At 35.9% G+C, this 17,383-nt stretch overlaps 1 protein-coding gene across 3 annotated transcripts in view; it reads right to left on the bottom strand.

The window, feature by feature from the left end:
- LOC149834103 (peptidyl-prolyl cis-trans isomerase CYP21-4-like) overlaps positions 1-16,574 on the bottom strand; it is a 50,507-nt gene extending 33,933 nt beyond the window's left edge. The window contains exons 1-6 of one of the 3 annotated variants that reach the window (XM_090009967.1): positions 16,377-16,457; positions 16,233-16,288; positions 16,014-16,080; positions 12,826-13,008; positions 12,634-12,673; positions 10,038-10,088 (exon numbers count right to left, since the gene is read on the bottom strand). In XM_090009967.1, the coding sequence (XP_089866093.1) occupies positions 10,038-10,088; positions 12,634-12,673; positions 12,826-12,977 (243 nt within the window). In that variant the 5' untranslated portion in view covers positions 12,978-13,008; positions 16,014-16,080; positions 16,233-16,288; positions 16,377-16,457. The other 2 variants (XM_090009966.1, XM_090009968.1) reach the window with 2 other exon arrangements.
- Positions 16,575-17,383: the final 809 nt, after the last annotated feature.

The following is a 17,383-nucleotide window of genomic DNA, read 5'->3' as shown; positions in this document are numbered from 1 at the left end:
ATGTGCACTTTGTGTTTATGATCTTGGAAGCCCCTAAGGCCCTTGTATTGTGTTTCTGCATATCTCATTACAAAGAAGGCCTCATGGAAGATGCATTTTCAAACATTGATCGAGTACTAAATAACTATGCAAATGAATTTCAAAAATATCCTAATGCAATAGATGCAAATCAAGTGCTTGGCACTCATGGAATCACATAACCACATGTTATTCCTTTGATCATTTTGCAAGAACAAAAATTTCAAACACTTTCTCTAAGCTCATGCCTTGTTATACTTATAATAGTAAACAAGATTTTTTTGGCTTCTGAAAACAGAATATAACCATGACTTACTAAATTTCTTAACTTGCTTATAGAACCTTGAACAGCTCAGCCCTCAGAGCATATACACAAGATGAGAAGATATCTGCTCATAAATCACAATATGACTTTGGTAAGAAACCAAAGGCTCCATTGTTCACAATTTGTAACTTATGGATATGGTCTTATTTAAGAGAAGGGGTCCAACAAGATAGCTAGACTGGTTAGAATTACACTAGCCTAACTGAGGAGTCTAGGTTTCAAATTCCGTTCAGGGTAGAACCCAGCTCGACTATCAAAAGGGAAAAAGATATATAGCCAAGAGTGAAAGGTAAAAGCTCCATATGGTTCAAACAAGCAGAATATGGATCTCATGAAATGGACATACTCTCAGAAGCAATTCATTTGTTACAGATCTTACTCTTACAAATTCAACCAAATCTAGATGCTGCATATAACAATTAGTGTACTCCTTCACAACAATAAAAATCAAACTTTATCTAATTTTCCACATAACTGCAGCAGAATAACACATCTTTTCTCCACACAAATACGGATGAAATAGCTAACAGCTTTGTAGCTCTAAACAGTTAAACCTTCAACACTAACGAGAATCCACACTGAAATAAGAATACATGATTGACCAGGAAAAGTAACAAATGTCTGAACTAACATATTATTAAGGGAGTCCTCCAATCAATAATCATATATACTGAACATACCCCCAGGCAAGGAGCTAAAAGGAAATTAATATTGGAAATAAAAAATTTATTAAGAAGTTTTTTCTAGGACACTTGAGGCTGACATGATGCTCATAAGATAAATCATGTTTCTGCAAGTCTGTAAAAATGTAATGGACATCCACGAAGGGCAGCAATGCATAAACAAGTCAACATGCTGGTCAAAATCAAAATGAGCTTTGGCATCACTGACATTTACTTAATTATCTCATATGGTTATCACCTACAGAGAATATTCTTCACATGGTTAGACAAATATTTTGCATTATGCACAGTTCTACTGGAAAGCACATTTATACAATGTACGCATCATTAAGTAGCAGTAAAATTTCTTGTATTGCAAGGTTCAATTATATATAGCGATAATATAGTTGTAAATTCATAAAATGATATTAAAGGCAAAATATCACGATATTTTGAAAATGTCAGAAATTTATATATGTCACGATATTATGAGTTACCTTTTTCTTCTTGATTTTAATTTTTTTTACTTATTTCTTTCATTATATGTGTATTTTATTATCTAAACATGTAATTTTTCTTACTTATTTCTACTATTTTTATATTTTTAAATTTTTTAAGCACCAAGTTTTTCCCGATATTTGTCAACTAAACCTATATTATCACGAGAAATTGTGTTGCCGATATATAGCCAAGACCAATATTTGTGACTATCTCTCTCTCTCTCTCTCTCTCTCTCTCTATATATATATATATATATATATATATATATATATATAGGGGTAGCTGCCTACCCCCATTTGAGAGAACGAGTGGACACGTGCCCATGTGACCCACATCCCACTCGTTGTTTTTTCTGCTGAAGGTTATAGTGGTGGTCAGTAACCGCCACTCGAGAGTCTTTTCACGACTCTTTCAGCGCAATATCCGATGGTCGGGCGTGGTCCATTTCAGGTAGGCTGTTTTGTGGTAGGCAAATACTCCCTACTATATATATTATTTGTGGTAGAAAGCTACTCCTTATTTTATATATATATATATATATATATATATATATATATATATATATATATATATATATATATATATATATATATATGGGAAAATATATGGTGGTTCTTAACCATGATATCATATGGTGGTACACATGTTAAATTATATACTTAAATATATACGAATGTATATATTTAAGTATATATTTATGCTGTATAACCAAAATACCCGAAAGGGGTATTTTGGTAATTTCACTGTATATTTTCTTTTTAGATATTTTTTCTTTTTCTTTATTTTTACTTTTTCTTTTTTATTCTTATTTTTTTTCATTTAATGTATTTGGACCACATAGGGGGTCCCACCTTCTAGTCGTTGGGGCCCCAAACGGTCATAAATATGACCCTTTGGGGCTCCCAATGGCTAGAAGGGAGCCCCTCTATGTGGTCCCTTGGGTCCTCCCTCCTCTATAAATTGAGGGCTCCTCCCTCATCCTTGTAAGGCTTTTTAGCCACTCTCTTGCTCTCTTTCAATAAAGTATTTTTGCCTTTTTATAAGCTTTTTACCCCATATTGGGTGCTTGTGCTTTTCTTGTCCTGTATTCTCTCTTGCACATTGTGTGCGTGTATTGTTGGTTCCTTGATTCTCATCATTTGCGCATTATTGGTGCTTCCGCTCATTTCATTACATGGTATCAGAGCAAGGTTGATGATCTTGCATTCTTATTAAAGATTTGGGAAGCGTGCCTCTCAATTTATTTGAAGAAAGAACCTTGTCTTGTCATCTATGGAGCCCGAATCAAAGGTAGAGCTCTCCTTCAAGCTCAATGGATCCAACTATCTTATGTGGGATTCCGCTATGGAGAATCACTTAAGAGGTAAGAAGCTTTAGGGTTTTGTTATGGGGACCACTCCCGAACCTTCTCTTAAACTCACTAAAATAGAAGGGGAAGTTGAAAAAGCCTTAGATGGCGATGAACGCATCAAGGCAATCAAAGACCACCAATCCAAATTAGAGGATTGGAAAAGTAACCATGCCAAAATTTTGGCATGGTTCATGAACAATGTAGATCTTAAAAATTGTGTCAATATTGCGAAATTTAGAAGAGCCAATGAGGCATGGTTCTTCCTTAAGGGTATGTATACCCAAAAAGATCATGCTAGGCAATTTTTTTGCCAAGAAAAAATTAGATATACCAAACAAGGAGACATGAGTGTCCGGGATTACTTTAGTGCTCTCACTCCCCTTTGGGATGAGCTTACTCTTCTTGAGCCAAAATGGGTGGCTCCGGAAGATATTGAACTAAGAAGATAACAGATTGAAAAAGAGCATTTTTTTCCAATTTCTTCATGGTCTTAGACCGGAGTTTGAACAAGTTCGGGCATCCCTTCTTCATCGTAGCAAAGCTCTACCTATTGAGGATGCTCTTGCCGAAACTCATCTTGGCATTTCTATAAAGAATGATGATGTGTTGGTTGTTTCTAGGCCCGGAAATAATGTTAAACCATATAGACCTCCTCATTTTGGTAAAAACAATCGAAGAGGGATCATATGACATTTTTGCAATGAACCGAGGCACATTAAGCCTGTTTGCCCCAAGCTTAAAGCTAAGGTTGCCACCGTTGAACCGCCGTTGAAGAAAATGCTTCAAAAAGGAAAGAAGATGGAGGCGATATTAAAGTAACTCTCAATCAAATCTCAGAAGTTCTCCAACACATTCTCAAAAATTTGTCAACCTCTACCTCGGGTGCCTGCTCTTCATCACCCCCAGGTATGTGGATTCTTGACTCTGGCGCATCCTTTCATATGACATCTCATAAAAATATCTTATCAAATGTGTTTACCGACCCCATACCTTCATATGTATCAACGGCTGATGGGACATTTTTAAAAATTGATTGTATTGGGACATTTGATTTAAATCAAAGTTTTTTTATACCAAAAGTAAGAGTTCCAAAAATCAATTTAAATCTTCTTTCAGCTTCTCAAATTACCGATCACGGTTGCCAAGTCTCTTTCTCACCCAAAGGTTGCACCGTGCAGGATCTCCAGTCAGAGAAGTTGATTGGGCGCGGCCATATAAGGGGTGATCTTTACTACATGGATTTTTTGTCTCTCCCAACCGAGTCATTTTGTAAATGCCAAAAGTGTTAATATTTGGCATAAGAGACTTGGTCACCCTAATTTTCTAAAGATATCGCTCTTTCCTTTTTTGAGCAATTCTTGTAAAAACAGTCACATGTCTTGTAAAGATTGTATCTTTGGAAAATCTAAAGCTATTCCTTTTCCTCAAAGAAATTTTGTCTCCACTAGGGCATTTGAATTAATACATTCTGATGTATGGGGTCCTTCTATTGTTGTATCCAAAGGAGGTTTTTTATATTATGTTATATTTATTGATGATTTTACTAGATTCACATGGATCTATTTTCTAAGTAAGAAATAAGAAGTATTCTCATTTTTTAGAGAGTTTCATGCAATGATAAAAAATCAATTCTTAAGTAACTTGTCCATCCTTAGATCTGACTCAGGAGGCAAATTTACGTCAAATGAATTTCAAATTACTTAAAAGAAAATGAAATTTGTCATCAACGTTCTTGTCCAAACACCCCACAACAAAATGGTCTTGCGGAAAAAAACATAGGCACATAATAGAAACGACTAGAACCTTGTTGATTTCGAAAAACATCACAAAATCTTTTTGGGTTGAGGCGGTTCTAACTTCCGTATATTTAATTAATCAAACTCCCTCATCTTCTTTAAAGAATCTTTCTCCATTTGAAAAGCTTTACAACATGACTCCTGATTACCAAAGGCTAAGGATTTTTGGGTGTAAATGTTTTGTCTTAACTCGTAAAAATGATAAACTTTCTCCAAGGGCGATTGAATGTATATTTTTGGGGTATGGTGAAAAACAAAAGGGTTATAGGTGCTTTGATATAACAAATAACAAATTGTATATCTCAAAGGATGTTACTTTCTTGGAAGATGAAAATGGATTTTCACACAAATCAAATGAAAAGGTAGATCACTCTTTCTTGTTTGATTTATTACCTCGTGATAATAGCTTTGAAGAAACTATTAATGAACAATAGGAAATACATATAGATGATTTGGATAATGAACGACAATAAAATATAAAGGAACCTGTATCTAGGCAAATTTAAGTTTATTCCAGAAGAGAAGAGGCAAATCCTCCTTGTGCTCTTGAGAGATATTCTCAAAATAACACAATGGAAGAATCATCTCAAAGAAGGTCAAGTCGTGTAATTAGAGCACCAAATAGATTTGTATCCTATGAATCTTTTTCACCAAATTTTAGGGCATGTCTGGTAGCTTTGCATTTCTTTCATGAACCGATTCATTACCATGAAGCTAAACAATATAATCATTGGGTTAAGGCTATGGAACTTGAACTAGATGCTCTTAAAAAGGGCGCAAACATGGAAAGTTGTTGATTTCCAAAAAGGAAAGAAACCCATCGGGTATAGATGGGGTTTTAAAGTTAAAATCAAAAGTGATGGGTCTTTGGAAAGATATAAGGCCCGATTGGTAGCAAAAGGATTTGCTCAAGAGTACGGGGTAAATTACGATGAAACATTTGCCCCTGTTGCTCGAATGACTAGTGTTCGAGCTCTTATTGCAGTTGCTTCTATTAAGAAATGGAACATTTTTCAACTTAATGTGAAAAATGCATTCTTAAATGGTGACCTTAACGAAGAGGTTTATATGGAACCTCCCCCTGGTATGAATCTAAATGGAAAAGTCTTAAAATTAAAAAAGGCATTATATGGTCTTAAACAAGCTCCTAAAGCTTGGTATGACAAATTTAACAATGTCTTGATTAATTTGGGTTTTATATCTTGTTATACTGACACTGCTCTTTTTGTTAAGAAAACAGGTGATATTATAATCATTCTTCTTCTGTATATTGATGACATGATCATCACAGGAAATGATAAAAAGGGAGTAGATGATGTTAAATTTATTCTAAAGAAAACTTTTGATATGTCTGACTTAGATTATTTGAGATATTTTTTAGGTATTGAAGTGGCGTATTCTCCTCGTGGATATATCTTGTCTCAAATGAAATTGGCAGTTGATATTTGTACGAAATCAAGAATTTCGGATGCAAAAACAGTCGAGACCCCGGAAGTTATAAATGCAAAACTCAGACTTGAAGATGGTGTTCTCCTTGAAGATCCTACGCCTTAGCGTCAACTGATTGGCTCTCTCACCTACCTATCCATCACTCGTCCGGATATAGCTCATGAGGTTCATGCTGCAAGACAATTTCAGCATGCTCCTACTTCTGTACATATGGCGGCCGTGATGAGGATTGTGCGCTACATCAAGAACACCATCTCTTGAATTAAATGCTTATACTGATGCTGATTGGGGAGGGAATCCCAATGATCGAATCTCAGTCACTGGTTTTTGTGTTTTTTTAGGGGAATCGCTTATCTCTCGGCGATGTAAGAAGCAACAAAAAGTTTTTCTCTCTTCCACTGAAGCAGAATATCGGGCAATGACAATGACAACTATGAAAATAGTATGGATTAGAAGTCTCCTCAATGACATGGGCATCTTCATTTCTACTCCTACCAAGATGTGTTGCGACAACAAGAGTGCCATCTATATTGCTAGCAACCACACTTTTCACGAGCGTACAAAGCATATTGAGATGGACTGTCACTATGTTCGAGACGAATACCTCAAAGGGACAATTTCATTGTCGTATGTTACTTCAGAGTTTCAATTAGCAGACTTCTTCACCAAAGCTCTATCAGCTCCAAGATTTATGTTCATTCTTGACAAACTTTCCGTCTTCTCCCCGTAAAGTTTGAGGGGGGTGTTAAATTATATACTTAAATATATACAAATATATTTATGTTGTATAACCAAAATACCCGATAGGGGTATTTTGGTAATTTTACTATATATTTTCTTTTTCTTTATTTTTACTTTTTCTTTTTTATTCTTATTTTTTCATTTAATGTATTTGGACCACATAGGGGGCCCCACCTTCTAGTCGTTGGGGCCCCAAACGGTCATAATATGACCGTTTGGGGCTCCCAAACGGCTAGAAGGGAGCCCCACTGTGTGGTCCCTTGGGTCCTCCCTCCTCTACAAATTGAGGGCTCCTCCCTCATCCTTGTAAGGCTTTTTAGTCACTCTCTTGCTCTCTTTCAATAAAGTGTTTTTGCCTTTTTATAGGCTTTTTACCCCATATTGGGTGCTTGTGCTTTTCTTGTGCTTGTATTCTCTCTTGCACATTGTGTGCGTGTATTGTTGGTTCCTTGATTCTCATCATTTGTGCATTATTGGTGCTTCCGCTCATTTCATTACAACACACTCTTGTTTGTATAGATCTAGCCTCCAAAGGGTAAATTTAACCATAGGATTTATTTTATCATGATTTATTCACTATATTAGAATGTTTTATCATGTCTAATACACCATAGGATTCTATTTTTGTAACAGTGAAAATCAATGGCTCATAGTTAATGAAAATAAGGGTGGTTTAAAAATAGTATGAAACATCATATTTGAGTCAACTTTAACACATGAACATAATAAATAGAACATGCTAGACAAGATCCAATGGGTAGATTTCGTTTGGAGCTTAGATCTATGTAAATCAAGTGCGTGCCACCATATATAAGGGTGGTTTAAAAATAGTATGAAACATCATATTTGAGTCAACTTTAACACATGAACATAATAAATAGAACATGCTAGACAAGATCCAATGGGTAGATTTTGTTTGGAGCTTAGATCTATGTAAATCAAGTGTGTGTGTGTGTGTGTGTGTGTGTGTGTGTGTGCACGCACCACCATTACAGGCCTTAGTATGTGAATCAGGTAAACTGTTCCAATCAAAAGATAAATATCGTTTAAATAGCATATATTAAAAGATAACAGCTAGGTCTACTGAATTTGTGACATGCCAATTAATCACCAGTTTATTTCATTAACATTGTTCCATGTCCATATCCAAGAATCAACTTCTATGCTAAGAATATCCAAATTTATTAACATTTAGTTGGAGAGACCAAAGTCCAAAGCCATTTATTAAAGAACTTATGATAGCCAAATTTCAGAAGGCAAGTTAAAACACAGTACACAATGTCAATTTAGGTTAAAATCAATGATTTAGAGAGAAATGATGTAATGAAATAAGATATGGAGAAATTTTAAAACAATATAAAGAATTAAAGATTACAAACGAAAGGTAAATAAGTAAAACTCAACACATTAATTTGGAGAAAATGTCTTCGAATCAAATTTCAACATAGACCACAAACTTTGTGGTTTATTTTGTGATAACAAGAAAATTAAGAAAATGATGAGAACACACAAAAATTAATTCTCACTACAACGCAAGTCACTTAAGGCTCCTAAAATGGTTGAATGGTGGATCACATCAGGTGTCTTTTCAAACCCTAATTATCCAACATGCAGTTTATGCTGGAATTGATGACGAAAATGAGTTCAAAATTAGATCGAAGGTTTCCATCTCTCCGCATGCCCTAGAGAAATACCTTTCACGCATATACGTGTGTACTGTTTTGTATATAGTCCCAATACCTTGCCTTTTTAAGAAACCAAGCCAAAATACATTTGTCATAGATGATATACTACTAAAAAGTAAAAACATCAGTATGGAAAACCAAATTTACACCTAAAAAGCATAGTCCATCAGTCTTTAAATTTTCTCAATGAATCTCAAAGTCTAAGTAAACTTTTATTAATTAGACAACAGACAACCTGTCACGGGAATCTTCATATTACAAAAGAACACTAGTAAAGTTTTCAAAGCTATTAGTCATATTCATACTTCCACTTTTACCAAAGGTTTGTGACTTTTTGACATTTTCATGTGCATTCCAAAAGTAGGATGAGCTAAAAGAATCATCTAACCAGAATATCCACATGCAAGAAACCAAACACCCATCAATATGTGTGCATATGTATGTGGAGAGAGAGAAATGTGTTCATCAGGACCCATTTTCATTAGGACCCTGTACAATTCATAGTTGTGTGTGCTTTTTGCTTAATCTGAACCTATAGATGTGTTTATCATAGTTTACTTAGTAGAAAACATGCATTTGATTACGTATTTTCCATGCTCAGATGTGTTTTTTAGAGAGGTGAAAAATCAAAGGCTCATATTGCACTAAGGGTGTATATTGTCGGACAGAGTTTGGCAACTTTCTACCGATTTCATAGGAACCCATGCCATTTCCATGGGCCCTACCATGAAATACAAACATGGGGGCACCACTTTCTTTCCGGAAAGCAGCCCACTTGTTCCTCTTTTTGCTTCCTGCAGAAGAGAGCTCCAACGCAAATGGCCCTAAAGCTTGATGATAAAATATTCAAGCTTTTTTGTCAAATCAATTCTATCCAAAGCATGCTTGGGTTAACATTAAAAAAGAAAAAGGAAAAAAAAAGACCAACTATGATAATAGGTCCATGCCACTCCAATATCTGTTGACCCTCTGACCCTCCCCAATAGTAGGTTCACGCCACTCCAATAATGTTGATCTAAATCTTTCAACCAGCTTTATATTGAAAGTTATATTCACCCATGAACCTTCAATAGCTAAGTAATTAAACTTTCAACCAGATTTATATTGAAAGTTATATTCAGGCTACAATGAAACCCTTGTAGACAGTACAATTTAGTCAATAGGATAATGCAAGGACCTTATTATTAGATCATTTTAAGGAGACAGAAATCCACTATATTTGAAGGATTGAAGGTTCTTTGATTATATACAGGATTAAAGGTATAGAAAATTTAGACCAACATTATCTAAGAGATCATCTATATTACCAATCTAGAAGCAATGTGGTTAAGAAAAAAAATCTAAATTAGGCAGCATATAAACGTAAGAGTGTGTGTGTGTGTGTGTGAGAGAGAGAGAGAGAGAAGGAGAGAGAGAGAGAGAGAGAGAGAGAGAGAGAGAGAGAGAGAGAGAGAGAGACTCCTGCAGATAGAAAACATACATTGAAATAACATACAGAATTTTACTTACAGCATAACTGGGAAGATCAAATCTCTTCATTTCCCCAAATGCTCCAGTTTCCTATTACAAAATAATAGAGAATTTAAGGAAAGTCAAGCCCATATGGAAAATCGACCAAAATGTCAAAAACACTTCATGTAATAGAGTAACAGATAATAGTAGCATTTGTAACTGATAAAAGGCAAAAGATTAATTCTCTCCAAAAACCGCTACCTGGACCATTACTTACAATGTCAATATATATAGAAGAATTTAAAAGGACCCTTAGGCCACCACCCACTTGGTTGATATGTAACTCAGCAGATAAGTGACACATTATGCAAGTGGGTGTATATAATTGCTGACCAGCCAAAATAAGTTGCAAGCTATCCAAAACACCACCACACTGTCTACAAAGGCATATACATGCTTCCACACTGACAAACATTAAACTCATTCACACTTACTCTTTGTAGCTTTTCATTTCTGAGGAGAGACGAATTATTGTTCAAAAGGGCATATTGGTCCAAATGCAGTTATGATGGGAAGGGTTGACAAGTGCACCCACAAAACATACATATACATTGAACTAATAGTTATAGTCTGTTTTCACCCAGGCATTTTACATATGTACAGAAAACCATCACCTAAAACCAAAAAACCAACTCACCCTTTGTAGATTTCATTATGTTTCGTGCTAAATCTTATAATCATATGGCATTTGCCAAATGCTGTTAATTTCAAAACAATATATTTTGTTCAAAAATGCTGCCCAATGACAACCTTCTCCAACATGAGATTAGTTGAAGATGAGTTTTTCTAGTAGAGCTGTTTTCTTTTTTCACTTAGAAAGGTATCCTTTTTCAGATTTCTTTCCTTCTGGACGTTGACAGCATGCTAACCTATATGAAGATTGCAACAGGTAGCAGAAAGAATTTCCAAGGTGTTAAAAAGCTAGGGACATGCTTGTCTTCCTTGAGTTTCATACTTTTATTACAGCACTCGTTCACTTTTGTGAGCCGTGTTTTGGGCAGACAAGTGTGTACATGGTGTTGCCTACTCCGATCTGTGACTACTGCCAGCCTATAGGGCTTCTGAAGGGTGATTTGTGAGCCATGTTTCGGGCAGACAAGAAGTGTATGCAGGGTGCTTTGTTGACTCAACATAAGTATGCAGTTGATTTGGTGCTAATGGAAGTATGAAACCATTGCGTTGAAATCACCTTGTTTCCATATTTTTGAGATTTTTTTGGTACATTGAACCCTAGGGATGTGATTTACAAGGTTTGTTAAGTAGAAAAATGAGTTTGAATCATGTGATTGTGACATGTAAGCAGTTTTTTTAAGCGCTGCAAAAATCAATGGCCCACAATATACCAAAATTTTACCGACTCAAAGGATCATATTCTTACACCAGAAAACAAGATCCAAAGTTTGTTCTTTACCAAACATAACATGCTAAACACTACTACGTGGTCAGATTAGGGATGTCAACGGGTCGGATGTAACCCGAATCCGAATCCGATTAGCTGGATTCAGTAGCCAAATCCGGAACTGATTGGAAATCGGATTCAGATTCAGTATTAATTTTTGCATTGAAATCCGAACCTGATTAAGTGTAAATATCAGGTTTTAGACTAGTCAGATTCGGATTCGGTTTTATCTTTCTGAATCCAACCCATTGACATCCTTAGGTCAGATTGAGTTGATACAGCTTGAACCTATGATTCCCGGATCAATAGTTCAGTACCTTCATTATGTATATATATATATATATATATATATATATATATATATATATATATCTTAACAGGTCCATCTCTGCATCTTTGGAATGGATAATGGACTTTGGAGGTCGTGCATCCATATCGATCCCTAGCCTTATTTCGGTAGCCATGCGTTTGTAAAAGAGGTTGTCAACCCTTGCATTGGGTATGAACTACGGAATATGAGTTTACCTTAGCTTGTACATTTTACACAATACAAATATATTTTTATATGAATCATATTAAAAATTTAATATTTAAAAATGTTGTGCCCCTGTGTCTTGCTTTTCATGATTTTCACACATCCATGATTTGTGTCTGCCCATATGTCCATGCAACATAGGTTAAATGAATGGTTTTACCAAATTATAGGAACAAATGCTTCCACTAAAGCATCCAACACCATGTACACGCTTCTTCCAAAAGCTAAAGAGAGAAAAAACAGGAAATCTAAGTTCCCTTCAAGGTAACTTTTACTACCTGAACCAAAGGAAAATATTGCAGACTTGTAGGAAGATCTGTTTTTCCTAATGCACGTCATCCTATTTAACTTTTGAAGGGAAAGGAAATTTCGCTCAAAAAATGCACACATAAAGAGAACCAAGGGAAAATATTGCAGACTTGTAGGAAGATCTGGTTTTTCAAATGAACACATGATCTTATTTATAAACTTTTGAAAGGAAAGGAAATTTTCCTCAAAAATGCACATATAGAGATACAATAAGAGGGATGCAGCAATATAACAAAAACAAAGAAAGAAAAAGATGCAACTTCTACCATCTCGGAAACAGCTCAAAAGCATTTACAAACAAGAAATTGAGAAAAAAAACTTGGGAGAAGTCAAAGAAAACCAAGATTTACCTCAAAGTTCTGTGAGTCATTCAGAGATCGGGACCGTGACCTAACAAACATCATTGTAAGAGCTTAAACAAAGTACATCTATTATTAACAGCAAAGAGGAACAATAAATTTTTTTTGCAAGTTTCAATTTCATGGATTGGCGTTTATACCTAACCAATTCTACAGTTGAAAGCAGAATAAACAGAATCTTACCAGTGAAACCAATGCTTGTAAGTAGCCACCAGAGAAAACAAGACCAGGATGATAATTAGGTTGCATGTAATAATTGTGGCCATGCTCACACGAGCAGGTGCCTTCTTTTTCTTACTCTGTAGTAGAAGTGCTTGAGGCTTGATTCTTGCCATTAACTCTCCCTACAACTATCCTTCTATGATCCTGAACCAGATTGTTTAAGGAAAATGAATTAAAATATTTCAGTGATTTGTAAAAATAATTTAAAAAAAAGTCCAACAGTAGTCCATAAGTACAAAGGTAGCCTGACTAAAAAAATGACTACAGTAGGTGAATCGGCAACGCTGATGGCGACAACTTGAACTCAGGGATTTCAAACAAACATTAGTTTTTGAGGTTTCTACATGGATGACCATAAGTTAATCACTTCTCTTTTTTCTTCGGTCACAAACAATCATTATATCTCAGTTACAAGTAGGAAATGATGATGCTATACCTCTCTAGAAAGGGGAAAAAATCAAAAGAATATATATACGAAAGAATCCAATCCATGGTCAACAAACTTCAAAGCAATGATAGCGAATACAAAGTCATGAACTTCACCCATGTTAACAAGGCACTTTATAATTTTGTTGTTTTCAAACACAAGAATTTCCTCACAGGTCGAAGGGAATAGAAAGAGAGGAAGACTGATAAGTTGGTGGTGAAACTTAGTGACACGAAATGTGGATTAAGAATTCTTCAGATGAATGCAGAAACAGGATTGAAGCTAACTCTAAGCAAAGGTAGCATGTCCTCGATGATGACAGTGATGATGACCACACAGGATAGAACAATTATCACAATTTATTATTGTTATGGTATCTTAATCGTGATTATCCAAAAAAAGAAGAAGGTTAGATTACACTTATTGAAATTGATGCATGGGTACATAGGGGTAAGTCCTGTTTGATTTATATAAAACTAAAAAATACACATAACCTAGAGAGAGGGAAAGAAAGAGTTTCATTGTAAGGGAGAAATAAGAAAGGATTGGATCCTTTTCCTTGTTTTTTTTTCATTTCTTTGCTATACAAATGAGACCCTTTCTAAAGGAAAGCTAAGAAAGTATATTACGTTTACTTGCCTAGATACACATTTAGAGAAAAAAAATCGTAAAACTTTGTTTTTTCTCTAAACCTTAATCAAACTAATTGGCATCCATTGATTTGCACCACGAGGAGCATTTTGACCACCGGTAATAAAAAATTTCATGAAAACATTATATACCACATGTTATATTATACCTAAAAGACTTTCAGGACATATTCTCCATTTTCAGATTGCCAGATAAATATTTCACTTTTAACACATTAACATTATGCTTATATTTGTATGCACATATAACATTCTATTAATCATCCTTCTGATAAGCTGTTGAAGTGTTGAGAACAGCATTTTAAAAAGCATTAATTATCGGTTACTATTTCATGGGAAAGGAACTAAAACTTTACCACTTTCTTTGTTTACATTCTTAGAAAGCGCAGGCCAGTCATTCAAGTAACACGTAGAAAGCCAAATTCATATCTGAAATTGGAACAAAATTTTCTGAGGAAATGATTTTCCCAAGAACACTTAAGCCCCATACGGGTTAACCTTGCCAAACTATGTCACACGGACTCTTCTAACAGGGCACCGCACCCGCGTCGCACCCAGGCGGGTGCGACACTTGGACACAGCTTCCTTTGTATTAGGTGAAGTTCACCATGCTTAGGCCCATTTTTATCTAAAAGTAGATTAAGTTAACCCTAATGAAGTCCATTTTTATCTATATTATATAATATAAATACATAAATGCACACATACACATAGTGTTAACTTAAAACTGTTAAAAATTATATATATATATATATACCCTCCCCGCACCCAAGTTTTTTTAAAGTGCCGCATCGCCGCATCTGCACCCATATCCACACCCGCACCTATGTGACATAGTTGCCAAATAAATTTCTGTTGGTTTCTCCTAGTTTAGCTGCAACAGGCTTTCAATTATGTTTTCTACTGAAATAAATCATCTTATCTGGTAAAATAACAACTGTATACACCCAGTTGAAGTCTTTAACACTTTCTAGGAGTCAATAAAAGGTAAACAGTGAGTTCATAGTACCTAATGAATGATATCAGCACTCAGTCATGGAACAGGGTACTGCAGGAAGCTAGGTGTTCATAAGTCATGTATTAGCTGCTTGAAGTTACAAAAACATTAATCTGCCATCTAAGTAAGCAATAAGGACAGACATTTTGCTTAGCTTCTAATGGCATCACAATAATGCAGCAAAAGCGCAGAAGCAGCAAGTTTATTATAAAAATGTACATATATAAAATAGGGAATTTGTGAGATATTTTTTACATAAAAACCCATGTAAATGAAGATGAACGCACCGTGAACACATTCGTAACAGGTAAGCAATGCAACATCTCAAAATATCAGTCCAATGTATTCATAGTGTCCAATCTATCTCGAGAAATTACTGCTTAGTGTATTTTTAATGGTGGGCCCATTATTAATGAAGTTGGTGCGGATAATAACCACAATTGAAGCATTTCTCCAATAACGTGCTATTGTTAAACACACACACACAGTGCCGGTTCCTATAGAGCATCACCCTAAAACAGAGTGGATGGTTTCATGCTACAAATGATACTTCGAAATCTGAAAGACTGCCAATTATCTTCTGCTCACAGGGCTTGCACAGATCCAAAAAACCCCGGTACAAGAGATTACCCACCATGTGCATTCATTCAAGATCAGCACTACTCCGAGTTGAATACTCATCATTACCTACCAAACTCGAATCTATTCCCAAAATCAGATTCCCTCATTTCAATCTTCAGAGTAAGTAAAAATTCTACAAAACATCTAGATCACCACTCCGCAAACGCCGCAACCTGATATCCTCTTCGCGAACTATCCCATTGTATGCCGATGCGAGCCGGCCGAGAGACCAGGAACACATACATGTAATGTATCAACTGAATCAAGTATCCCCGAGATTATTAGGGTAATAACTTCAAATATCTCACCACATACATCGGGCACGACAATTCGAGATCCAAAATCACTCGAATATTAAATTGAGACAAAAAAATTGCCGCCGTAATTTGAATCAATGCAGTAGAAAACAGGCGTAGAGGCAAGCGATTGGGAAAATTCCATGTAATTTTCTTACCTCGTAGCAACTTTTCGGCGAAGAACGAGCACTCTCAATCCTCCGATCCTTCTGGTTCTACAAGACCCTAACAAAGAAGAACACCGGAGGATGAAAACAGAGAAACCCTAACCCTCATTCTGAAGCATGGGGGAAAATATACATGAAGAAACGGTAGTTTTTTTTTTTCGACGGAGAAAGCTGGGGTTAGGCAGACCCCTACCAGTTATACAACCATACCATTTGGGGTTCCAACTTGCAACGTCCCAACACCAGTTGACGTGCACTAACTGCTCCTGGCAGACAAGCGGAGCCCCCGTTGGTGAAGAAACGGTAGTTCCAAACGAAGAATTGCGAAAAGGAAATGGAAGAGGAAGAGGATACCTGAATGAGGGGGAAGGGTAGCACGAAGAGTGGTGGATCTGTGGTCTGGAGAGAGAGAGAGAGAGAGAGAGAGAGAGAGAGAGAGAGAGAGAGAGAGAGAGTCGTGGTCGATCGGGTGGAGGAGAGTCGTTTCTCCCTCTCGCTCTTCCCTCTCTTCCACAATGTCACAAAGACGCGTGACTCGGGTTCGACTCGCAACTTTCGATTTTTTTTGGAAAATAGACACAAGGACTCGAAGTGTTTTAATCAATAAAAAACTATTTCTTGATATTTTAATTAAGGGTATCAACGGGTCTGGTTTACCCGACTTCAATACACCCTATAGGGTCCGGGTATGGTGATAAATAAGAAGACCCTGGTTCAGAACCGAATGTCTGATTAGTACATGGACTCGTGTATAGTTTGTGAAATTTTATATCAGACCCGGACCCGACCTGAGTTTCCATTAAGACCCGCATTTTTTAAATGTAAAAATGATAAAAAATATGGTTTAAACGGGTATGGTTCGGGTTTGGTTCATGTAGTTTTTATCAAGTTAGGAACTTAGGGTATGTTTTTTCTTATGGTGGACTCAATTAAACCAGGGTACAGACCCGATACCATACCCAAAAATCTGGTCCAAGTTTGATTCTACCTCGGTACGAACCAAACCCAACCCGTTGACAACCTTAATTTTAATGTTACAAATACGTTTTTTATTCAAATATTACAAAGACAGTGTCTGTATGCACGTGTCTTATCGTGCCCTCTCCTGTCATGGAGACACGACACAGCTTTCCACATTATCTTTACGGGTCGGATCTTTAAACTCATACGCGTTGGATCACCTCGATTCCAAACAGGGCATTGTGAATTCAGAGTGACAACCGTTTAAAACGGCAAAATAATGGCAGCTAAATTTCACAAGCAACTAAAAATTTTCATATTTCTCGATTTTTTTTTCAACATGCCCCCACAAGAAGAATGTAATTGAAAATAAAAAACATTTTTTATGAAGATATATAGAT

The sequence above is a fragment of the Nuphar pumila genome, chromosome 6 (genome assembly GCF_984573655.1).
Source record: "Nuphar pumila chromosome 6, dmNupPumi1.hap1.1, whole genome shotgun sequence".
Classification (NCBI taxonomy): Eukaryota; Viridiplantae; Streptophyta; class Magnoliopsida; order Nymphaeales; family Nymphaeaceae; genus Nuphar; species Nuphar pumila.
This window is presented reverse-complemented; position numbering and strand designations above follow the sequence as displayed.